Source organism: Artemia franciscana, chromosome 11, assembly GCF_032884065.1.
Source record: "Artemia franciscana chromosome 11, ASM3288406v1, whole genome shotgun sequence".
NCBI lineage: Eukaryota > Metazoa > Arthropoda > Branchiopoda > Anostraca > Artemiidae > Artemia > Artemia franciscana.
This window is the reverse complement of record NC_088873.1, coordinates 32,988,902-33,015,823: the sequence shown is the minus strand read 5'-3', so window position 1 is coordinate 33,015,823 and position 26,922 is coordinate 32,988,902. Positions and strand designations below refer to the sequence as shown.

Sequence of the window (26,922 nt, the reverse complement as noted above, 5' to 3'; positions counted from 1 at the left end):
TGTCTTCTGGCAAAAAATGCGAAATTCCACATTTTTGTAGATAGGAGCTTGAAACTTCTACAAAAAGGTTCTCTGATGCGTTGAATCTGATGGTGTGATTTCGTTAAGACTGTATATCCACACCTTTAAGGTGTGTTTCCCCCTATTTTCTAAAATGAGGCAAATTTTATCAGGCTCGTAACTTTTGATGGGCTAGACAAATCTTGATTGAACTTATATATTTAAAAACTATTGGTATCAAAATTTCATTTCATAGAGTTTTGGTTACTATTGAGCCGGGTCGCTCCTTACTACAGTTCGTTACTACTAACTGTTTGATCACATTCCCGGTCGAGAATAGGGTAATAAAACTGTTTTATCAAAACAACAGTGAGGAATAGCTTTATATATTAAAAAAAAAGGTTTTACAAGAGCAGGACAGACAAGGCTATAAAACAGCAACAGTGCCATTTCAATACATAAAGATGATGGCGAAACATTTTTTCACAATATGTCACGCGTTAAGAAATGGATCTTTGGGCAGTAGTGTTCTTCTGTAGAGCTTGGTCGGTAGTGAAGCATCTTTCGAAGATGACGTAAGAAGACATATTTCAGAAAACGACAGTTGTAACCATATCAATTAGTAAGATATACAGATTTATTCAGGTGAACTGAGATTTTCAATTATTATCTAGCTCTAAATATACATTGCATGATTATAAGCCGAAATTTCATCTATAGTAGGACTAACCAAGTCATAAGAAAATTCAACATATAGCAAAAATATTTTACACTACTGCTCGAAGATTTGTACACGCTTAAAAATCCAAAACTTCCACCACATGTTTCTTCGCCACACTTTTTACTGCATAAAAATGAAGGAACGAAATGCCGCACTGTTTCACTGCTGGCACAGCCACATGCTAGTTTGTCAATAGTTCCATCTGAGCTTGGCATATCCATAAGAATTACATACTGCTCATCAGCGTGCCTATCACAGTAACGCTTGCATACATTTGTATAGCTAAGGTTATTATTCGACGGTACTTTAAAAACCACTTTCATTGGATCTAAAAATAAATTCGAAGTACAGCCCTGGTAAAACATTTTCTTGTCACTTTCACTGGGTTTAAATCTGTTCCTTGGAACTCTTTCTAAAAACTGCGAAGCTTTACCTCCGTATAAGGGATTATTTTGTGATGAAGATTCAACATCAAGATGTACCTGCAAGCAAAAAAACAATTTAGAAAAATCTATAGTTTATATTAAAATAAGACCTGATCCTGTGTACCTATAGATTTTTTTTTTTTTTTTAGATAAAAACCTGCTTCTATTTCAGTTGTCCATGAAAAACAGATTTTTTTTTGGATTTTTTACTCTCTTTGGCACTAATGACGCTACTGATATAAATTTTAGCATCTTGGTGAACTTCACTAGATCTTGAATAGATTCAGGGCCTAGCTCATCTTCGCACCGAATCAAAAAGTACGCTCTTAAAGCCAGTTTCAAGTTGGCTCATATTTGCAAAAAGTCAGGACTTTGCACAGTTTATGAAAATCGGATCATAGCTTCATTGTTTTAACGGGTCCTTCAAAGCTCTTCAAAGCTCCTGTTAAGGGTCAGTCCGACAACTACTCTCGATCCCAGCGTCTGGCGTATTTCCAAAACCCACCAAGTGGCTCCAAATAGGACTTCATGGTGGATAGCCAGTTTTTTTGACCGCCAGCTCACTTCACCCATGACAACAACGGGCAAAATTTGAGATATTGCATCAATATCTTGTCGTCAGGGCGTCGTAGTACGTGGCCGAAGCTGAGGGCATCAGTATTTGATGACATTTTAAATGGGAGGCAGGTTTCAAGCTTTGTTAAAGATGGCATCGTTGCTGACTCTTGCAGATCGCCCATCCTTAATGATTTACCGAAGGTGTTAATGATAGAAGGCATACAGATCCCAGGCTTCTAAGGTCTCTAAGGGCCAGATCAGTAAAATCCCGTTTTTGGATTCAAATACATCCCTAACCATGCTTTTAAAGACATCCCTTTCTCTACTTTTAAATACATCCCCATCCCTGCTTTTAAAGACATCCTTATCCTGTCCTTCCAAGGGCAGCCCTAGTTTTAAATGAATCCTTATCCCGTGATTGCAACGACAGCCCGAGCTTTAAATGCATACCTATCCCTTCATTCCAAAGACAGGCATTAGGTGAATGTTACGTCATAAGGAATGTTTACTTATGCTTTGACACATCACAGAGAATATTTCCTAGACGACGCACGTGTTAATGCCTTGAAAAACCCTCAGGAGCCCCGCCAAATTAGTTTTTCTGAGATTGTTACGTCATAGTTTCTTAGTGTTAAAAAAAACTTACGAGACCCCGCCAAATCCGGATTTATATGGTTGTTATGCCTAAAAACCTAAGGGTGCGGTAAAAACCTTCATTGGCTTCTTTAACCCAAGATTTCTTTGAATGTTACGGAATAGGGTTTGGGGTGTTACATAATAGGACGTCTTAGATTCTAGTAGTCAAGCAGGGGAGTTTTATTAAGACGTTTTTTTTCAAGATGTCACAAGACATTCAAAGACATGTTGACGACATTTTTCCGAAAGATGTTTCAAGACATTTGAGGTGGTTTTTACGACGTTTTTCTTCAAGACATTTTTCAAAGCTTTTCAACCAAGCCTTTTAGCATTTTAAGACGTTTACCAAGACATTTTTCTTCAATACATTTTCAAGACGTTTCAAGATGTTTCAAGAAGCCTTTTAAGACATTTTTCTTCGAGACATCTCGAGACGTTTTTAGGACATTTTTCTTCAACACGTTTTTCTTTATGTTTTCTTTAGTTCTTATGAAATAGGAAATGTTTACCAGCGTTAAGGATGCCACGTTCTGACGGGATTTGTTTCTTCAAGGCTCGTTGTAAAGTCCCGGTTGTAACTGAGGAAGGCAAACACTTGGGTGTTACATAATAACGGTACACACGTGGGATGTGACGCAATGTTGCGTGCCTTGCTAAATTTATTGGGGTTATGTGACTTAGGTCTCTTGGCAGATTTATTGGGAACTAGCTGTTGGGGTGGCGCTTCGCGCACCCCCCCCCCCCAAGCCCCCCGCGCGTGTAAGTCGTTATGCGCCATATTAGTAGTTACGCACCATTGTAGTTGTGCCCCTGTGTGCCACCTGTGAATATAGATATATATATATATATATATATATATATATATATATATATATATATATATATATATATATATATATATATATATATATATATATATATATATATATATATATATATATTTTAACTACGTAAAACTTGCAAATATACAACATTCTTGGCTGTCCCATTGTCTGTGCATATAAATAGATTGTCACGTTTACCGACTTTTGAACATGCACCATATAATTGTCCATGGGAAAAACAATCTGTATTCAGATCTAAACCTCATTATTCTAATGATTGCCCTTGAGCTTTGTTGATGGTGAGTGCTAATCGAACATTCCCTGTGTCCCCGTCGTCATTTATATATCCCCCTGTGCCCCCCGGCGTCCCGTTGTTGTTGTTTCCCTGTGTCCCGGTCGTCATTTGTGTCCCGGTGTTGTGTCCCGGTCGTCATTTGTGCCCCGGTGTCCCAGTCTGTAATTTCTCTTTGAGTGTCGCGGTCGTCATATCCCCCTGTGCCCCCCGGCGTCCCCGTTGTTGTTGTTTCCCTGTGTCCCGGTCGTCATTTGTGTCCCGGTGTTGTGTCCCGGTCGTCATTTGTGTCCCGGTGTCCCAGTCTGTAATTTCTCCTTGAGTGTCGCGGTCGTCATTTATATTCCCTGTGTCCCGGTCGTCATTTTTGTCCCGGTTGTCATTTGTGTTCCGGTGTCCCGGTCTGTAATTTCTCTTTGAGTGTCCTGGTCGTCATTTATATTCCCTGTATCCCGGTCGTCATTTGTGTCCCGGTGCTTAGTTGATGGTGATTGCTTATCGAACATTCCTTGTGTCCGGGTCGCTTTCTCCTTGAGTGTCCCGGTCGTCATTTATATTCCCTATGTCCCGGTCGTCATTTGTGTCCCGATGTCCCGGTCTGTAATTTCATCAGTCGACAAACATGACGTCAGTCGACACACAAACATGACTTACTCGACACACAGACACACAGACAACTTATTTTTATATATATAGATAGATGACGCAATCTCTCGTGACATGATAAACTGCAGGCTCCCGCGGGGAAATCCCAACTTGTAACTGAGGAAAGCACACACGTGGGTGTAACGCACTGAAGCTGCACACGTGGATGTTATGAATAACAGCACGCACGTTAGATGTTATGTAAAGGCAGCGAACAACTCGCTTGTTACGTAATAGCGGCACAAACGTTGGCGTTTCTTAACGGCAGTGCAAACGTAAGATCTTACGTAATGGCAAAGCGCACAAGGGGGTAATATGCAATGACGACGTGCACGTGGAATGTTACATAATACTCTAAAAGATTCCATTTTCTTCAGGATTTCTTTTTTTCAAAGTGTTTTCTTTCAGAATTTCATTTTCATTCAAGGCGTTTTTCTCAGGGAACCTTTATATTCTAAAGATTTTATGTCCGCATTAGGATTTGAAAGGGCCATTTCCATCCAATAGACCTATGCCTTGGACATCTGGATCATGAAATCCTTTCTAATATTTTGATTCGGTTAACACATTCTAAATGATAGCCTATTCAACGCATGGAGAAATCCCTGTCTTGCATACTAAAATGACTAAATGTATTGCATGATCCCATATAATTGCAATAACTGACATGAAGGGCGGCAAATCAATTACTGAAATTTTACTTAGATTTGAAGTACACCTGCTTGTTGAGTAATGCTTTAGATTAAATTATTTGACAATATTGCGGGTGGCTCTTAGCGCATTTTTTACTAACAGTCTTTTTCACACATATGGCAATTTTAGGGCATTACATGCAATCATTTTACATGCGATCATTTAATCGATCATTTAAACCTAATGAAAAAATCTCCATTAGCGTTTCTTCTAATGGCTTTTAGCAATTGAGGCAAGCCTGGTCCAATACACTAACCCCTTCCCTGAAGACACCCTTCAGGCGCAAATTGTTAAGCCTAAGGGGTTTTCTAGATTTTTCCCTCAAAATAAATATATAAACTAAAAAATAACAATTGTTTTTTATTTGAACAGCAGAAACTTGCCATTTCATTGCTAGATTGCGACGGTCCAAGATAGTCCGAAGCCTGTGACGTTCAATGGCTGACAAACAATACCCTCTAGCTAGCATTATTTTTCGGACATTTTGTACAAAAATACTCGTTTAGACAAGAATCGATCATTCAAACTTAATGAAAAATTTCCATTAGCTTTTCTTCTGATGACTCCTAGCAATTGAGGTCAGCGTGGAGCAATGTACCACCCTCGATGACACTTTTCTGGCGCACATTATCCCAACTAAGGGTTTTTTTTCACGCAACTCATTAAGTGCATATTTCTTGTTCGTGAAACTTGTTGCATTTAATTTTTCTCTTCGTGAAACTTGTACATTGATTTTCTCCACGTGAAATTGATTTTGTTTATGGAGCTTGTTGTATGCTGAGTTTTGTTCGTGAAACTTGTTACATCTTGATTTTTCTCTTCGTGGAACTTATAAATTTATTTTTCTCATCGTGAAACCGATTTTGTTCATGGAACTTGTCGAATGCTGATTTTTGTTCGTGCAATTTGTTGCATGTTAATTTTTCTCATCGTGATACTTGTAAGTTGATTTTGTCCTTGTGAAACTGATTATGTTCGTTGAACTCAATGCGTGCTGATTTTTTCGTGGAACTTGTTGCATGCTGATTTTTGTTCGTGAAACTTTTGTATGTTGATTTTTCTCCTCGTGAAACACCTACATTAATTTTTCTCCTCATGAAGCTGATATTGTTCCTGGAACTTGTTGCGTACGGATTATTTGCTCGTGGAACTTGCTGTCTGCTGACTTTTTTGTTCGTAAAACTTGCTGCATGTCGATTTATTTCGTATAATTTGTAAATTGGTTTTTCTACTCGTGGAACTGATTTCCACGAGTAAGAAAAAGAATAACCACGAGTAAGAATAAGCGTTGAGTTGTCTGTTTAACATAAGGGTTTGCCGAAAAGTTTCCATTGGCCATATAAGAGGGTTAAACGTGGTACAACACAAAAACACTGAATTAGCGCTTTACTTGAAACGACTCGTGTTCGACCCATGATTATTTTTTTATCTGTGATAAATTCAAACGCAGGAACTAAAAATAACAATAATTATCAAACTAGCAGGAAAAAATGTTGGTTATTATGTCGAAATCGAGCGTGCCAGTTTTATTAGTTAAGTTAAGCTTTCCAATTTCGAAATGACACTTGTTTCAACACTTAGTAAGTGATTTTACTTCATTCAAACGCATCAAAATTTACTGTTCGAAAAAAAATTTTGATCATCAACTATCAATTTTTAAAGTAATCACTTTGGTTTATTAAAGGAGTATTTTACACTAGAAAAGCAAGATTCGTGATAGCTTGAAGTGCAATAATTTACCAAACATGAACTCCCAGAAGTTTCAGTCCTATCAATTTTGCCCTGTTAGGTGAAAAAACAAAAATGTTGAAAAATATTTTGTTTACCGTAAGGCAAAAATGACACTCTAGCCCTTTGGAGGTTAGAGGGGCTAGTCACCCTACGTTTAATTGTTGTAATTATTGATTCTTTTAAAATAGACTTATTACATGATCCAATTTTGTTTTTTCTTAAGTTTTGTTATCCCTCTTAATTTTTTTTTACAATTTTTTGTTATGTGGAAGACTTGCAAATGGCCCTGGAGAAGTAATTCTTAGCTGGAATATGCAATCTCCCAATCTTCTACGACCGTTATTTTTATGTTACCGCTCTGTTTATATTCGTGCATATTTGGAATCAGAATAATAAGAAGATTTTATGATTTGCACACTGCTGTCAATATACATTACCAAGGGTCACTCTTTACTTTCCATTATTTTATTTCTTTTTTACCAAGAACAGTTTGATAAAGAAAAACCAAAAACAAAAAACTCTGTACAAATCCCTCTTTTGAGAACCTATATTCAGGCCCAGGATACCAGGAAACCTAAACTTTTTCTGAGGCTTTCTCTGGGGTGCCCTATATCACGTTTCCCAATATTCCAGGGACCCTAACATCGGGAAAAAAAATCTATCATGTCTTTCAAATTAGCGTCAGTGGATAAGTATAATATGAAAAATTACACAAAAGCAAAAATTTAAACGTGAGTGTCAAAGACTAGGCCTCTTCAGCTGCAAATACATGCACAACTCGTTAAAACTATTTAACCCAGATACTTCTTAAACATTACTTCTTCATAGCCAACTAGTTTCTTTTGCGGAGGTGAAGCTCCTCAATCGGTACAAATACTTCCAGATATGACCGTATTGAATCTATGTCTTATCTACCAAAAGGGTACTAGAACTTTCAACTTTCATTTTCGACCGAAGGAACCATCCGATTTTACTTTTGGCTACATCCTATGGAAATCCTGGAAACATCAGATGGTTCTTCGATTAGAAATGAAAGTTCTAGTACCCTCATTCAGGATTGAAATCCGCAAATTTTGAAATTGGAATTTCACTCGGGATGACTCAAATACGATAAAACATCTTTCCAGGTGGATATGGGGAACACATAACTGAATTTTAAGGGCTCCGCATTGCACGATTGGCCCTTTTTCATGAATATTTTTTATAGTACAATAACCAGCCAAGTCCTGATTTGGCATCAACCAACTTAATCCTGAATCAGTGTGACAGAAGCTTTGTCTAAACTGTGGAAAAAGCTCGTAATATGAAGGGCTGCAAAGGGTTTGCAAACGAAACAATGTCATATTGCACCCAAGGATGGAGGAGCAATAAATCCAACCTAAAATAAGCTCAAACTGGTCAAATTGACTATGTTTCATTTTGAATCTATTGGCACTAAATATCAAAGAGTTCGTAATAAAAAAGTCAAAGTAAGGATTGACGCGGCTCAATAGCAGCCAAAACTTTAAAAAACAAAATTTTGGTATCAATAGATATATCAAAAGAATTGGCTTATTACGCTGCTTCCAAATATAAAAGATTCATTAAGTAATGTTTTACCTATCAAAGGCCTCATTTGCCTCATTTTCAAAAAAGGGAAGAAATATCCCTTAAAATTCAAGGAATTTTAATTATAATCACACCCTCAGATTCTGCGTGTTAGAGATCCCTGTTGCAGAAGTTTTGAGCTCTCATATGCAAATATGTGAAGTTGGTACTTTTTACAAGAAGAAAGATCATGTATGCGTGTTTTTTTTTTCCAGGGGTGATCGCACCGACTAGAATATCAGGAATGGGCCTATTCTCTCGCAAGCTAAACGTTCTAGTGCCCTTTTTGAGTGATCAAAAGGATTGGAGGGCAACAAGGCCTCCTCCTACTATCTTTTGTCCTTAAAGTTGTTCGATCAGAATTTTGAGATAGCCATTTTGCTCAGCTTACTTAAAAAGTCCATCAACAGTGTCTTTTGGGACAACCCCCCCCCCTCACAGCTTCTGGGGAAAGGTCTGTAAGTAATGAAATTCGCCTATACATCAGTACAGTATTTGTTATTGGGAAGTATACAAATATTTTTGGGGATTTTCCACGGGGAGGATCTTCCGCGGGGAGGGAAGTTTAAGGGGGGGGTAAGTCCCACAGTAAAATTTACACATGGAAAATTTGCAAGAATTTCTCTGTGAAAAGTTTTTGTTTGTCTTACTTTATCTTTGCCGACTCAATTTTACGCGTGAAGATGTTAAGGGGATTTGTCCGGGGGAGTGGAATTTCTTTACGGGTTGGAACCGTTTAAAGTATTTTTCCATAGGGGGGAGTGGATTTCCAAGGGAAAAATTCTTAATGGGAGCGTTTTCGCGGGAGAAATTCTCCAGGGGGAGTACTAGGGGGGAGGGTTTTTTTGGGAGAACTTTTACAAGGAGGAGGAGATTTACAGAATGGTTTTAAAACAATCAGAACTTAAAGTTTTTTCCAAATGAAAGGGCGCTAAGAGAAATTTTTTCCCGTTAGAATAGAATTGTCTAGAAGGAATTTTCTTGGAGGGGGGGGTTACGTAGGAAGAACTTTCCGTGGAGGGATTTTCCGTGGGAGGATGGATTTTTTTATGCAGGAGGAATCGTATTTCACGGAATTATTTAAAAACGACCAGAAATGAAATAAAAAACAAGTTTTTTCCAACTGAAATAAGTAGCAACATCAAAGCTCAAAACGAACATAAAATAGTAACCTAAACTCCAAAAAGCTGATTTGTAACAGTAGATATATCGAAAGACTTGTTTTTTTAAGCTGATTTCAAATATGTAAATTTACTAACTTTAATGTCACGCATCTAAATCGAGCTTGAGAAGATTCGCCTGATTTTCAAAAAAGGGAGGAAAAACCCCAAAAGAAGTATCGATGAAAGTCGCACCGTCAGATTCAGCGTATAAGAGATCAGCGTATCACTGCTATAAAGGTTTCAGGCTGCCATCTGCAAAAATGCTAAATTTTGTATCTTTTTTTTTGCCTAAAGTAAGATTACAGATGCTTGTTTATTTATTGTTTTTCCCAGGGATAATTGTATCGAACCAAAAGTCTTAGAAGATCAGGAGAGGCCTCATTGGAACGGTAATTAAAAGTTTTATTGCATTTTACACGGGAAGAGCTTTCCACGGAGATATTTTTCGTGGGTGTGCAATTTTTTATTGAAGAGGGAGGCGAATTTCACCGCCATCATTCGAGAAACGACCGGAAATTAAATTAAAGAACAATGAGAAAAAGTTGTTTTTACTGACAGTAAGGAGCAACATCAAAACTTAAAATGAACAGAAATTATAGAGTAAATAAGGGGACTGCCCCCTCGTCAATGCCTTGCTCCTTACGCAAAAGTTTGACTTTTTGTCACAGCTCTTTAAAAACGACTTCTGAATCAAAAGAGCCGTTTATGTAGAATAAGAAGCCTTTTAAAGTGCTAAAAAAGTTTTAGCGTGGCGAGTGAGGGGTGAAGGAGGGGGCAGTCTCCTCATATACGGAATAATTTCTGTTCGTTTTAAGTTTTCATGGTGCTCCTTATTTTCAGCAGAAAAAAACTTGTTTTTAATTTAGTTAGATTCACAATCCTTGGTCATGGGTCAAAGAAATCAAACCTGGGTTGGATTTCTTTCAAATCTGTTCCAAAGTCTTTATGGAACAGAGTTCAATGAAATGTCAAATTACTCTTTTTTGGTAAGGTTTGGTTCTTTTCCCTAAATGGTTCTTTTCCAGAGACGTGCCCTGATTAAGAGCTTCATTGTAATGCATCTTCCCTTTGGAATACCAATACAAGAATAAAATTGACTTTGGAAGCATAATGTTTTAATAAGGACCTGATCCTTAACAGTACTGTTCAAGAAGGCGCTGGGACCTCTTTTTATATGAGACTTAACTTTCGTACGCCATGGCTAAAAATAAATGCCTCACCTTCCTGATTAAGTTATGAATTAATAATGCAATGTTAATTTGAGTTAGACTATCGTTAAACAAAAACAACTTGAACTTACCGATAATGAAAAGGTCAAAAATAAAAGTAGCATTTCTTAACTCATGCAATGCTATCTCAACTCCGACATTTACTACTTCTCTTATCAACAGTACACTTTAAATCTTAGCACGTAAATATTTCTTGTTAAGCTTTGTTTACAGATTGAAATAAGTATAATCAGTTGTAATAGAGTGATAAAGGTTTTGTAATAACAAGCTATGAACATAATACAACGAAACAGAGGTTAAAGGTAAACGAAATATATTTTATAAACTTTAAAATGCACTTTTAGGGCAAAGTCTGGATAAAATGTATGAAGGGGCTTTGCAATTTATTTTGAGAAGGTACTTTGTAGGGTTTCAGTAGATGTCTCTTAATCAACTGCATATTAAATCAACTCCAGAAGTATTCCGTGGCCTGCAAACTTAATATTGGGGATATTTTGGATCCGCGAACACGCACCCTAGCACCCGCTTCCAGGTCTCTAGCAACCAGCAGGTATTATTGATTTATTTCGCGCACCTATTTTTTACGGAGAGTTGGATGTTTTTTCCCTCAGGATTTCTCTGTTTTTCACGTAATAGTGAATGTGTTTCTTCCAGAACTCTTTGGTTGTTATGTAAAAGTTAATTGTTTAACTACCTAAGGGTATAAGGGAAACCCTCAGGGCCCCTAAGTCAAGTGGGGACCCCTCCAGCTGTAAGAAAAGCGATCTTAGTCCAATGTTTACTTGATAACATAGGTTTCTTGGCGGTACACAAGCCTTTTGTTTTAAATTTTATTTTTGTGGCTGCTAGCAGACAGGCTGCTAGCAGGTGTCCCGTTACGTATTGATGTTTTAACCCGCCCCGCTCTTTACGCTAAAGTCTTTTACTGTGTTAAAAAGTAGAGTTAAGAGAAAGAGTCAAACTTTAGCGTAAAGAGCGGGGCGTTGATGAGGAAGCAGCCCCTTTCAAATACGAAGTAATTTCTGTTCGTTTTAAGTTTTAATGTCGCTCATTAAAAGGATAAAGATCCTCTAGAGCCATTGCTGGCCCATAGGGCCCCGAACCGACGTTTCAGTTGCTGGGTGTTTTTTTACAGGGACAAGTAGCAAGCTTGTCGCCCACCCTTGCTGCGGGGGATCGAACCCTGGGCAATGTCCAGGGCTGGGCAATGTCCTGGGCAATTTCGCTCCTTAATTTCCGTTAAAAAAAACTTGTTTTTTTATTTAATACCATTGAGAAGTGAATTAGTAGATCCTTTAGCAATAACAAGATGTTTGCCTGTGATTACATGTCATTTCCTACTCATTCAGTAGGATGGCTAATAGAAAAAGCTCTTTCGTCTGTCCTGACATTTATTGCAATGTTGCTACTCTTAGACCAAGACAATTGGGCAACAGAATGGACTATTAAAAGGGTCATTGGTCAATGTCAAGTTATGGTCTTAGCAATTTGTGTGCTAAGTTGTTTCGCTGTGCACTACCTCTGGCTAAAAAATATGTTGCTCCGGTTTCCGCAGACTTTGTGCCCTCTACACTACACGACTGGGGCTCTGGGAAGAATTTTAAAGAAAGTATTTCGGAAAATTTCAGGCTCAGCACGTGATCTTTCGGTGATCGATTGAAATCAATTAATAGCGACAAAGACCACACTACCTCTCCATATCAAAGACACACAACTTAGAACCAATAGGGAAATTTCCAATAGGGAAGTAAGGATGCTCCATGCCGAAAGTATTGATTCGAGTGTAAAGCGGGATTATTATGAATAATATTATCCGCAACAACCATTCTCTGAAAACTTACATTTCCAAATTCATTCCAGTGAAGATTATTTCATAGATTTGACTTCCACATTTATAGATTTTCATGCCATCTTCAAAAAATCTAACAACAAAAAACTAAGTGCTGCTGAGGGATAATCCTGTGAAAATTGTGTACTACACAATTTGTTTAGACAAATGAGTGTCAACATAAATGGAATGTTGGTGATCACAAGCAACAATCTTCCAAACTATCCAAGTTACATGCAATTCATGTTGATGTCTCCAAACACCTACAAGAAAATGAGAGGCTTAGCCATTGGGTATTAATATAAAACAGACATTGACACTACCAATATACTTAAAGAAGCGACAAAAAGTGATTTACACTTAGTTGGGAAAAAAAATCATGAAATCTTTAATACTCCTGAATGGACACCTCCCATTGTTAAGATTCCTATAAATTTACAACTTACACCGTCCAATTTTATTTTGTGAAAGGTACTTGTTACTGCACCTGATGCAACTGTTTCCCCCACTTCCGCGTTACTTCATGTGCGAAAAAAAAAACAATTTATGAATTCTATTGCTTTGGCAACTGAACATCAAACTGCTCCTTCCACAGATAATCACGAACCAACAACATATTGCCACGGGCTCATGTACATACACCGACTCATCATTTATTAATGATAAAATTCCATCATAAATCGCTTGCCTTTGCTCAAAGTACCAGTGGAATTGGAGCATGGTCAAATTCCTCACACAAAATTTGTAATGTTTAGACTTCCATCTCTTGTATGTAGTGTAAATGGACTTCCACTCTACAATATATCCTTTGACAAATCCTATAGGACCCTATCTGAATTGACAGTGCAATCCGTAAATCGAGATTCACAACTATTTCTCAATGATATAAGCGGTAGAATGTTTGCAAAAACACATGTTATTCTTGTATCTGATTTGTCTGCTACTCAAAATATGAGTACTGTCCGAACAGGCGTTGTTCGTTTACAGTGTGCCTTTGCCGAGCCATTGATAGAGAGTATAGCATTAATTTCACTAAAGCAATTAGAAACATATTAGGAAATTGCCCACAATGGTAGTGTTCTATTGGACCTGACACCATGAAAACAAATAAAATAATCAAAGTATTCAATTTGGACCCGTGCATGTCCAAATAAAGAACCTACTGCATTACCTCGGATTTCCTTGAACGTATTCATAATGCTAGCGATAAAATTATCATTGTTAATAGTAGTCCATCAACGTTAAAGATGGGTTATTTGTTAAGTATCTTTCAAACAACGAAAAATATCGAATTCTTCGATCCTCTTGGCCTACCATATGCACGTCCACGTCAAAAATTGTTTTGAGTAAAGTGGAAAATCTGTTATTCAAAACCAAATGCGAGTCCAATATTTATTGACAAAAATCTTGGGTTTTCATGCACTACTAAATTATTTTTTCGCTTTCGTGGCTATACTTACAGTGTATTTCGCAGAATTTATGTACATATTCCTTGATTGAACAAATTTATAGTTTAAAAAAAAACTTTTCTTAAGTGTACAATATAGATTTCAGTGCCCTAAGAGTAAAGTGCTTTAGAAATATTTTTGAATTTTTTTATTTGATTAGAAAATGTATGTGCAACAAAAGTCTTCATTCCTTAGATTTCTTCTTCCACGCAAAGATAGCACTCGACAACAATAAGTAGCGGAAGAGCGTAAATACATCAGTTTTTACAATACAATATGTCTCTTTGTAAAGTCAATAGTATTAATCTGATTCATTTTATAAAATTCAAGTATTTCATTTCGCTTATTTGAAGCTATGTCCAACACAATATTATCAAATGAATAATCAGTTCCTGTAACAGCAAAATAAAAAACAATAGGTTTATAATTGTAGTAGCCACTGCCTTCACAGTGATGTCGTAAAAACAGACTCTGTTAGTATTCCAAAAATTGAAGCGTAGACCAGGTTTTTCCTTCCAAAACAATTTGAGACCACGACGATAACAATCCCTTAAACTGAAATCACGTTTAGGGTTTCTTGCAATCATACCAGGATAAGTATTTTTCCATTGATCCTATTTATTATAGTGACAATTGGAGCATAAGAAACCTCTAGTATTATAGTCACAAACAACTTCAAGGCAGGAATTATAGTCTCTAATTTGCGCCACAAATCCTCAACGCAATTTACATGGATCGCGCAGTCTACAATTCTCTTCATAATCATCACCAATAGTACAATTGTCTAAGGATGACCAGCTGCCCAAAGTGCACAAATATAGTGCACATGTGTGGAATATTTTGTCACTTTTGACAGTCTCACTTACAAATAGAAACTGACTTGGGGTCAATAAATGAATTTTCCTTTTATTTCTAAGAGGAGTGACCGAGTGACGCCACAAAACTTGTTTGCTTAGGATTTTTCAGCTTATTTGTTGTAAGGATAGGGTCTTAAAAGAATTTCCAAGTAGTTTTCAAAAGCAAATCCACAGTATCATTTTGTTTGGTTTCAATTATTGTGTCCATAAAACGAGTATCCCCTTAATAGTTTTAAATTGGCACATAGGGGGTGTAATATTGTAGCTGCTAGCCCTTCAAAATGTTATCATGTGCACCTTGGTCTTGCGCTATACTATAGTACGCTTGTTTTTGGTAATTTTAGGAAAAGACGAACTCATAGCCAGGATAACTGAAATATTGTATTACACGCAATCAGGGTCGCAGCTAGCTTATACATAAGCAGTCTATGTTTATCGTTATAAATGGGAACTGTGTAAGTTTCTTCAGTTATAGTTGGCGCCTAGTAATGAACAAACAATAGAAAACAGTAACAAGAGTTAAAATAATACTTGCATATTTTGAAAAATTACTTTTCTGGGGTATAGGGCCATTCTAAAACTCGTCTCTTACTATTTCAAGAAATAAAAATCCATAGGCTTGTTTATGTTTGTATTCCGGTTTGCAATGGTAGCTAGCAACCTAATTAGAGACGATCACGTCCCAGACTAATAACTAGAGCAGTCCATAACTCCTAAAAGTTGAGTCACATCGAAATACAAAGTGCATTATTAGAATTGTCTTGCTCGAAACCCATATACAGGAAATTTAAAGCTCCTTGGCCTGAATAATCCGGTCTACAGTGGTATTAGCAACCTGGTAAGAGACGATCACGTCCCAAACTAAGAAATACAACAACCCAAAACTCCTAAAACTAAAAACAAATAAAAAAAAAGTACAGCATTAGAGTCACCTTGTTCAATACGGGAAAATAACTATCCCTTGGCTTGATTAACGATGAAAATTTATTGGCTTGAAAAAGAAGAAAAGTGACTGTTTACAAAAGTGACTTTTGTAATTAATAAAAATATTTATAAAAATGAAACATTTTCTTATGAAAAACTGCATTGGTCTAAAACACTGTAGTAACAAATATTATTAACATCATCTGGCATACAAAAAATCAAAATAGAATTCATAACATTATATTACATAAAGGACCAGTATTGTTTATTAGACGAATTCTGGCCTGTATTAAAAGACGACCATACGCAAGATGATGCAAGACACACGGATAGGATATTATATAAAGTATATGTATAATTCGATGTAACTTTTAAGCAAAGGACAAACTATAGACCTTAGTAACTGAAATATCAGGTAGTGTTTACGTTATAGCGTTAGCTACAACCCAGTAAAATACGAAAAAATCCTTTAATAACATAAAAACTCTAACAAAACCTCTAAAACAGGGTCAGATCTCTCTGTGTTTCAGCAATAGCTAGCAACCTGGTAAGAGACGATCAAGTCCAATACTAAAAAGTATAACAGGAATAATGACAGGAATAACATATAACAGGAATTAATTCTTAATTCCTGAAAATAGAGTCTGATCCAAAGAAGAAATACACTATTAGAACAGCATTGTCTGAAGCCTCTATATAGGAAACTTACCATCCCTTGGCCTAAATAACAAGAAAAGCTATAGGCTTGCAAAACAGGATACTTTGCTTGTAGTACGATATTCTGAATATACGGTATCTTTTTCTTTTTCTGCTCAGATAGTTTGGACATGGAACATCGTAGAGAGCTGTTTGATAGCTCATTTTAAAGAAAATCGATGTGGTTAAAACCTTTTACAATAAAAAAAAAATATTTTTAAAACATGGCTACATGAATAAACGATTTATTTCATTTTATATGTGTTTATAGAGGTTCCATTTGTATCATGACTGTAGAGATAACTGAAATATTAATGTAAAGGATCAGCACAGTTTTACCTAAAGGATCGATATAGTATATTGTAAAAGAAAACTATGCAAGTTTCATCGGATATAGCTTAAAATTATTAGTACCACCTTGTCCGATACCCTACTATGCAAAACTAACCGTACCATGCCTTAGACAACAAGAAAAATTGCTTGAACAACGATATTGTGCATCGAGGGCGTCTTTTTTCTGCAGGTAGAGGGGCACTGGAAAATTATAAAGAGCTGTTTGGTGGCTCATTTGAAAGGAATGTGAAGTATTTAAAAAAAATTTTAACTAACTAAAATAATTTTTAAAATAGAATAAGTTTTTTACGAAAAACTGTACTTTCATGTTAAAGATTTTATATGTAAGAACGATTAGAAGCCTATGGTTACGCATATTAGTATAAATATGGATATCAGTGTTATAGATGAAGAAATATTTGAAACTCATTAAATAACTTACCACGGCTTATAGTAACTGAAAGTAAATATTAAACAATTATATTTCGAAAAGTTCCATAGTAAACAATAAACCCTATACCATGGTAGCTGAAATGTTCATGGAAGAATTCATCGGCTATATATCTTTAGGTATAGCTGAAACCTATTAAAGAACAAACAATAAAGATAGTAACTAAAGGTAAGATAATCTTAGCCTATTTTGTAAAGTTACTTTTCTGGGGTATAGTGCCATACTAAAGCTCACCTCTTACTATTCCAAGGAAGAAAAAGCCGTAGGCTTTTTCCTATCTGTGCTCCGGTTTCAAACGGTAACTAGTAACCTAGTAAAAGACGATAACATCCAATACTAAGAAATACAATAGCCCATAATCCAGGTTGCAACTAAAGCTAGCAACCTAGTAAGAGACGATCGCTTCCCTTACTAAGAAACAGAGTAGTTCAGAACTTCTTAAAATAGAGTCTGATTGAAACAGAAAGTATGATGTGGAGATAAAATCTCTGGATTATAAGGGTTCCCTGAGAAAACACATTGAAATAAAAAGAAAATCTCTTAAGGTATTATGTAACACTCACGTGTGCACTGTCATTACGTAAAAACCCAACTTGAGGCCCCCCTAGTATGTTAAGAGCGGAGATTCCCCACTAGGTTTGAAGAAACTAGTCGCGTCAGATTGTGCCATCTTTAACATAAGCAAACATTCCCCTATTACATAACAACCAAATAAATCTTGAAACTTCTTGAAAAACGTCTTGTCGGTGAATAATTAGCTGCTATGCCCCCCCCCCTATGGTTAGGTTAGAGCCCCAATAAAATTGGATGCTAGGGCCCCCCAGTGAAATTGGAATCTAGGGCCCCGGATGTTAGGCTAGGGGACTAGTGAAATTGGATGCTAGGGCCCCGATTGAATTTGATAATAGAGCCCCCAGTAAAAAATTCGATGCAGCGCCCCGGTCTGTAGGTTAGGGTCCAGCCCTGGGGAGGGATTCAACCTTTGGCTGGCCACCGGTAGTAGTCACCACGCCCTTCTGGGAGCAGGGAGACCCTTTCTAAAAAAGATTTCCGTGATATTCTTTAAAGTGTTGATTAAAAATGGTGTTTATTTACTGTAAAATAAAAGAAAACGTGTATTATTCTATTTTTTTTGTTTTTGAACATTATAGTAACAGTACTGATAAGGAAATTCTTATTTAATCGTTAAAAAACTAAATTTTACAGTCAGTTGAATTCCAGCTGTTGAAGACGTTGACGAGAACAACAACAACAATATATATCTGTTTAAAACAGCACTCAGATTTTTTCTGTGTGGTTCCTCAATGTCGTGTGAAACGACACTTTTAACAAAAATAAATCAGAATTATAATCACATGTTTTTGCAAAACCAAACAATCTACTTTTGCAACAGTGTTTGGCAAGAGACCTATCATAAAAAAAGGCTATAGCACTAGACAAAGATAAAAGGAAAAAAGGCTGACTTCATACTGGGACTTGACGTGTCAAACATTATTGAACCCAACTCTTGGTTGATTATTGATTATTTAGCTGAATACGTTGAACAATCGTCTCAGGACGCTACAATTGTTTACTGTCCATCATGACAAAATTTCCATAACACTCGTCCTGCATAATTTCTTTCATCAATTCAAATGTATGATAACACTAGCTTTAAATCGTACCTACTATATCATCTACATGGTTGTTCGTGATTCAAGTTCTCTAATATCTCCCAATAAACAAAAATATCCCAGTTCTCCAAAATTTCTACTTTCAACATATTACAAGGCAAAAAATAAACCCTATAGTTACATTGTATTGGATCTCAATCAGAATACACACGAGGATTTGCGTGTTGTCACAGATAATTTTTGACAATTCAATTACTGCATGTTCTCCAGCAAATAGTAAAAAAGGTCATTAGTTGCCATTATGACACTAAAGAAACTATATGAAAACAGACATGATTTTCCATCCTAAGCATTTCCAAACCAACACTTATAAAAGACATGCTCAAACATGGTATTGACAAAGAGTTCATTAATCTCATATTTAATTTCGTCTGGATTTTACTGAGGGCGGTGTTCAATTACCAGAAGTTGTTAAGCAGCAGAAAAAGCAACATCGTTTTATTTTACGTGCCCTAGCAAGAAGCAATAACAAAGGAAAAGATTTAAAATTGAATAAAAAATGTCTTCTCCAAGCGGGTGTTAGCTTTTTACACTACTACTGCCAATAATTGCAGGACTTGTAAACAGTTTTTTCCAGAAAAGTAGTTAAATGGCGACAAAAATTTGTCGTCACAAGAAAAATAGTAACGACACATTGACACCGATAAAACTCATCCTTTCACCAATGAAACACTTTGAGGACAATCTCGGTGAATTTATTAATGATAAGAATATTGTTGATAATAAAAAGAACTACTTTTGCTTCAAGATACCAATCGACGAGAAGACAAACATAAAACCTCTCACATGAGACAGGTTAATGTAAGTCGCATTGATAAAAGGGAAACTGCTGTTGAATATTCTGGAACAAAAACGCTGACAAAGGATGAAGATTCAACATTGTCCAATATTTTTCGAGTTTTGGAGACCTATTACAACAATCATTTCGTGAACAAGGTAAGACTCTTGACATAACTCATGGAAAATGAACACATTCAAGTTGATGGAAAAGGGAATTGAATTATAAGTCAGGGGGAAAGTTCTGATCTATTTGATATAATATATGATATAGTTGCAAATCATAAAGAACTTTTATCATTTGACAATCATCTATACGATTTTTTAATCACATTAAGCTTCCCGAAACATCTTATTACCAATAAGCAAATTTTAAAAAGATTAATGGAACATACTAGTCTAACATTTAAAGAAGAATAAGGAGATTTTAAATTAATCTTGAAAAAGAATAGCACGCCTACCACTAATAGTAGTAAAAACAATGATTTGATGATACCAGTGATGATGAGACAAGAGCAAAAACGTCTTGATATCAATTGATCACCATCATCACCACCCATTAGTATGCAAAAGGGTAGTGGACAGTACACTATGTGTTTGTGTTCAAAATGGTTTAAGTTTTGAAACGTCTTTATGAAAATATTGGTGTGGTGGGAAGTCTAATTTCCCCCATCACACTTTCTCAAATCACTGGACTTCAAAAAGGGCTAGCGAGAGAGCATCTACAAAATCAACCAAGTCACATTCTACATCGAAATATACGAACCTACATCGTAGGGTTCGTTGTAATTATTATCGAAAAACTAACGCCTTTTTTTCACTGAATATAATGCAAGCATATCCATTAACTCTAGGTGAGATTGAAAGGTTTCAAAATACATAATAAAATATATTCTACTTGCAATCAGTGTCTTCAGTCACTATGCATACGGTATTCCATTGCGGACAAAAAGAGATTGTGAAGCTTTTATGGCTATAAAATGTATTTTTGAACAAGATTGCTATAGAAAAATTATAACGGATCGAGGTAGTTAATTTGTTAATTTATATGTAGAGAAGGTATTGCTGAGATATAATACAATGCTATATAATAGTCATAGTCCTATAAAGGCTGCATTGGCCGAGCGATTGATGAGAACTATACGACTTTTAAGTTCAAGATATTGTAAATTGACAAATACTGTTGCTTTTACTCAAGATTTAGATAAAATCATACAAATTTATTGTCGACGCCTCCATTTACGTTTGTCCAACATTAGCCCTCAGGAAGTTCATCGAGGATATCATAATACACTTGACACTTTTCTTAAACAATATTCCAGTGAAAGGGTTATGAAGAGAAAATAATTCAATGTTGTCGATACAGTTCGAAATTCTCAAATACTGGAATTTTTGAAAGGGGAATTCGTTATGATTCAATGAACTTTTTAAAGTGTCAGCTATCCTAGACACTAAACCTGTAATACATCGTCTACCAAACACCAAAGATGAAGAAATTCTCGACAGTTTTTATTACTGAACTTCAAAAAGTCAAAATAACAGTAAATCCATCAAATTGAAACGTTATTCAAGTGTCGTACAAACAGGGGCAAGAGAAAGTTGCTTCTTCGTTGGCTAGAATGTAGCTCTGGTTTTGATTCTTGGATAGCAGTTGAAGACATATACAATGTCCAGTGATTTCTATGTGACATTCACATCCAATGTCCCTAATCCACTCAACAATGACGTCGATGGAAAGCATGAAGTTGCTCTTGTTAATTTTATTATCAAAAATACGTGTGATATCCTGAAAAAAGATCGTGTGTACGACATACAAGTTAAACCACATGATTGGCCACTCTTTACCGAGGAATGGATAGAAACAATTAACTCTGGTGAATATCCCTTCATCACGTTACCATACAAAGAATTTGGTAGCGGGAATTATTTGTGTCGTGCTATCGATAGAAGAATCTCTGCTCCTAAAAAATGGTTCCTTTCAATTTAACGATTCAATGGAACACGGCAAGATACACATTATTTCTCCCATAGACACTGGAAAGGTCATTCCCAACGATAATATGAGAGATGTTCTCGGTTTTAAACAAAATATAATTAATGGTAGAAGTTTTGAGAGCACCAGCGGTTTGAATCGTGTCCTTTTCGGTGACTATCTACCTAGCTTCTCCTTGGTCAGTTGTATATTTCTTTGCACTTCATTTATTGAAATATCGAGAATTATACTTACTTGTACTTGTACTTGTGGCGTGAATCAGGCGTTTCCACTTCGCTCGGCATCGATGATCTTGGAGACGTTCTTGGACCGTGTTGTAAGATCTTCTGCCAGCTGCTCTGCAAAAGCGAGCCACTGAGTTGACCATCTGTGACCGAATTTTCTGAAACCCCCGATTGGTTCAAGGTCTGACTTGGCCGGGTTCCACCAGCTGTTCCTCTCTCCTCCTTGGCGTCTCTTCCAGTAGCTAATAGGCTCAACTAGAAGTATTTGGTGAGGCAGGTACTGTGGTGGTTTCCGTAATAAACGGCCCAACCATTTCAAACGGCGTTCTTTAATAGTGAGCACAACATCTCTCTGTATATTGCACATTCGAAGAATATCCGCGTTGGAGATACGGTCACGTAGCTGTACTCTGAGAATTCTTCGCAGACAAGTATGCTCAAACACTTTCAGTGTAGTTTTGTATTGTCAGATTGTAGTTTTACCGACCATGTTTCACATCCGTAAAGGAGAAGAGTGTGGACTAGTGCCATGTAGATTCGAACTTTCGTTCGGACACTGACTTCGCAGCGATTCCATATGGGTTTTCGAAGGGAGGCAAAGACTGTCTGCGCTTTCTGAATTCTCTGTTGGATATCATCGTCGGAAGATCCGTCAGTACAAAGCTGGGAGCCGAGGTATGTAAAACGGCTGACTTTTGACAGCTGAACTTGGCTGATAGCTAGTGAGAATGGTCCTGTGTCGTGGTTAATAGCCATAAATTTCGTTTTCTCTGTGCTGACTTTCAAGCCGATCAGGTCTGCCCAGGCCACCATGTTGCCAAGCATGTTTTGGGCTTCTATGGGGTCTGACAGGAGGCCAACATCATCCGCATAATCTAGGTCAGTCAGTGAGAGATTCTGTCCAATCTGTGCTCCTGGATAAGACAACAGAGTTTTCAAGCACCCAATCGATGCAATTATTGAACAGATTCGGAGAGAGGACACACCCCTGTTTTATTCAGAACTCCACCAGAAATTCTTCGGTTTCTTCACCATAGACTCTAACCCGGCTCAATGACGCGTCATAGTATGCTTTCATCAGTTCAACAAACTTCAGCGGCATTCCTTCATTCTCTAGGATCTTCCAAAGTTTTTGGCGAGTTACAGAGTCGAAGGCAGCAATGAAATCCAGGAACATCAAGATCAGGGGTAGGTTGTACCTTTCAAACTGCTGGATAATGAGGCGAAAGGTGAAGATATTATCAGTACAGGCTCTACCTGGTCGAAATCCGGCTTGATTTCCTCGAATTCTTTCCTCCCTTGTCCCTTTGAAGCGGTTCAAGAGTATAATCCGGAATATTTTGACTGCAATGTCTATGAGACTTATTCCGCGGTAAGTTTTGCATTCGGTTTTATTTCCTTTATTATAGAAAGGGAGGATGACTGACGTCTTCCAATCTTTTGGAAAATAGTTGGTCCTCCACACTTCTTCGAGAATGCCATGGAGCTGTTCAGCAGTGATCTCAAGGCATTGTTAGTATAGTTTCTGGGGGAGCCCGTCTTCATCTGGGGCCTTTTGGTTTTTTAGGGTCTTAATCGCTTTTAGTATTTTGGCTCTGGTCGGTGTATCCAGCTCGATATCGTATGGCTCTTTAGAGATGGAAGGTGGGAAGGCATCATAAGCAGATGAAGGGGATGAGCTTAAGAGGATCTGAAAGTGATTCTTCCATCTTGATGAGCGTTCCTTCTGACAACTAATGATTTTTCCTGATCTGTTTTGACTATTTCTGAGACAGCAGCTTTCTTACCAACGGATTCCTTCAGGACCTGGTAAAGCTTGCGCGTGTCATGTGAGCGTGCTACTTTCTCTAACGACTCGGCAGCACCTTCCCATATTTGGCGGCGGTCCAGACGAACAAAGCGTTTTACCTGTCTGCGTATCCACTACAGAATTGAGGCTATGGCAATAGTTTAAAAAAATTGCTTTCGGAAAATCTCAGGTCCAATGCACGATCCCTTGGCGAGAGATTGAAATCGCTACAAAGCGGAAAAGGTTTAAAAAGGTCGAAAAACACTGCATAAATCATCAGTCTCTACCCAGGTCAGAAACCAAAGACATCACTCTTGTCAAAGAAGAAGAAGCCAAGGAAACCGAGGAAGAAAATTGTTGGATCAAAAAAAGATTTCCTTTCCTAGATCGAAATGGCATATCTACCACAAAAGGAATCCTATCCATGAATCACTTCGTCTTTAAGACCCTTCAATGCAGAAACTGTTGATGTGAGTGTGAAACATGGTTACTAAGAACAATTCTACCCACAACAGCTGCTCTCTGAAAACATCCATTTTCAAATTTATTCTAATGAAGATTATTTCGTGGATTTGTCTTCCACATTTTGTAGATTTACATATGGTAGTCAAGAAATCTGACAATAAAATGAAAATTGTGTATTTCAAAATTTACTTAGGCAAATCAGTGTCTACATAAACGGAACATTGGTGAGCAATAGCCAAAATCTCTCAAATCACACGATCTGTATATGATTGTGGTTTATGACACCAAATTCATATAAGGAACGGAGGGGTTCAGCCAATGAATATGAATATAATAAGGACACTGACACTGCAAATGCACTTGGAGAGGCGACACTTAGTGAATTACATTTAGTTGGGGAAATAAATCATGAGATTCTTAATAAACCCTAATGGCTACCACCGAATATTAAGTTGGACGTAAAATTAACGCTTGCCCTATACAATTTTATTTTTCAAAAGGTACTAGCTACAGAACCCAATGTAAAAGACTATCATACCTCGGTAATACTTCATATAGGAAAGCAATAGGTTCTGTTTTGTGGCTTTGGCAGTGAAAAAACTAAGAAGCAGCGGAGATAATATTAAACTATTTGTTCCTCATACAGTCATCAATCAGCTAGATATTGCCACGGGTACATGCACCTTCACCGACTCTTAATTTATCAATGATGAAATTCCTTCGAAACAGACATTTGCATTTGTAAAAAGTGCTAGTGCTAAAGGATCATGGATTGTGGATAAATTCCCCACAAAAATTTAAAATGTTTGGACTTTCCTCTCTTGTGTGTAAGGTAAATGGAATCCCTCTCTGCAGCTTATCCTTTGATGAATCCTAAAAGGAACTGTATGAATTGACAATTCAGCCCCTAAATTGACGTTCACATCCATTTGAAAATGGTATAACCGATACAATGTTTGTAAGAATTTATGGTATCATCTATTGGACTTACCTGGCACTCAAAATATGAGTATTGTAAGAACGGGGAGTGTATGTTTAGAGTCCAACTTTGCCGAGTCAGTAGCTGAGAGAATTGCATTAATCTCATTAGGTCACTTTGAAACTTACTGAGAAATCACTCCCGAAGGTAGTGTTCTACTAGACCTTGAACATAAAACAAATAATCAGTGTATTTAATTGGGATTTGTACACATCCAAAAACAAATCCTATAGTGTACTTTCGGATTTCCTTGAACAAATTCAAAGTGTTAACAATACCTTTATCGTTGTGAATAAGCAGTCCATCGAGTGTAAATACCGGAAAATGGTCTTATATATCACTCACTACAACAGAATTCCAAACGAAATTCTGAATCTTTATGGAGTATATAATTCTGACGGGCCATAGAAGATACCCTGTGGATTTATCAAAATCAAAACCACCCGATTTATGTAAAGCCATATCAAAGAGACTTACTGCCTAGGGGAGTGTTTGAAGATTCTCCTAATAAACCAAAAATCCAAGTTATCGATTATCTATCCAATAAAAAGTTTATCCAAACGAGTTATGTTAATGCACTCGAATAAGCCCTTTAAAACTATCATGAAAAATTTAATTTCTTGGTCGCTGAAAAATTAACTCCAGTACTTTAAAAAACGCAAGTTTTCTTTATTGCGTAACACTGAAATCACTATCTGAATAATTCAAAAACAAAACAAACAAAAAAAATTATAAGTTAAAAAACTAAATAAAAACAGAATGTTACTAGAAACACTATTTTTCTAATAGAAAAACACCACGACTAACATGTGTATATCTTCTTCATTTCGTATTTTGAAAATATCACAAATGGATTTCTTTTGCTATATGTATATTTAATGTCATTATAAGAGATGAAAAAAAGTTGAAAAATATCTAAGTTCAAAAAACTATCAAAGGAAAGTCACTAGACACATTATTTTTCTAATAGAAAGAATCACAGCTAACATAGGTATATCATCCTATTTCGTATTTTGAAATTTCACAAGTGAATTTTTTTTTTGTTATAAGCATGTTTAAAGAGATTTTAAGGCGTAAAAAGCTTGAAAAAAGTTCTAATTTCAAAAAAAGTTGACCCTTGCCATCGAAAATTTGACCCTCCCCCCTCCTTCTCAGAGTGGTATGGGACCCTGTCATGTTCATTATATCCATTTCTTGTTCGAAACCAGAAAAAAAAATAAGGTGGATGGGTCCTGTCGTAGTCATAATGCCTATTCTACTTCTGGTCAGGTTGAGCCTGGGGTTAAAAAATAATCCATGGATTTGTATATAAGGAATGGTTCGGGTGACAGAGTCGGGACATTATTAGTGGTATAGGAAAAGGAAAGAATAGAGGGGGACTTCAACATTTTTCCCAGTTAACCCGAAGTTTTTTGTACTATAGGCAGCTGTAGGACTTAGAATATATTCATGATAAAGTAACGATTTAAATTAACGATGTCAAAATATGTTTTCAGGCTCAGAAGATAGCTTCTTAGAATTATCATGAGAAAGATTTACGAAATGAAACTATAAGGCAGGTTTTAAAGGGGGGAATTACATCTTAAACTTTAACTTGGGTGAAGGAGTAATAAAGGGCTATACATGTTTATCCCAGATCCACAGCAAATTTTGGGCACTTAAAGCCTTCGTGAGACTAGAATCTATTGATGCAGAAGTAGCAATGTAAATTGAAAGACTATGACTCCCAGAGTAGCCAAAACATGAAATCTAAAATACATCAAAATCACTATGGGAGATTGAGTTGAAACTTTAAGAAGGTATTGCAGGATTAAATAGGACTCAAATATTGAATTGATGGAGGGGTAGAAACAAATTTTAAGACACTACGCGTGCCATAACTGTCCAAATTAAAGATCTGAAACATTGCAAGGGCGATTTGGGGATGCGGTTCATATTCTTAAGTTGTAAGGTTTGGGCAAGGACCCTTCAAAATAGATGT

General features: G+C 36.6%; 1 protein-coding gene across 1 annotated transcript; it reads right to left on the bottom strand.

The window, feature by feature from the left end:
- Positions 1-370: 370 nt before the first annotated feature.
- LOC136033117 (uncharacterized) lies at positions 371-10,722 on the bottom strand. The gene is made up of 2 exons (XM_065713748.1): positions 10,576-10,722; positions 371-1,203 (listed from the first exon to the last, which is right to left on the bottom strand). The coding sequence occupies exons 1-2, from the start codon at positions 10,606-10,608 to the stop codon at positions 715-717; spliced, it is 522 nt and encodes a 173-aa protein (XP_065569820.1). The 5' UTR covers positions 10,609-10,722; the 3' UTR covers positions 371-714.
- Positions 10,723-26,922: the final 16,200 nt, after the last annotated feature.

Bases quoted from the DNA above. Each gene is read 5' to 3' on its own strand.
- LOC136033117 (XM_065713748.1), bottom strand. From the start codon at position 10,608: ATGCTACTTTTATTTTTGACCTTTTCATTATCG. The intron at 1,204-10,575 runs GTAAGTTCAAGT...TTTTGCTTGCAG, and splicing joins TTTTGACCTTTTCATTATCG to GTACATCTTGATGTTGAATC.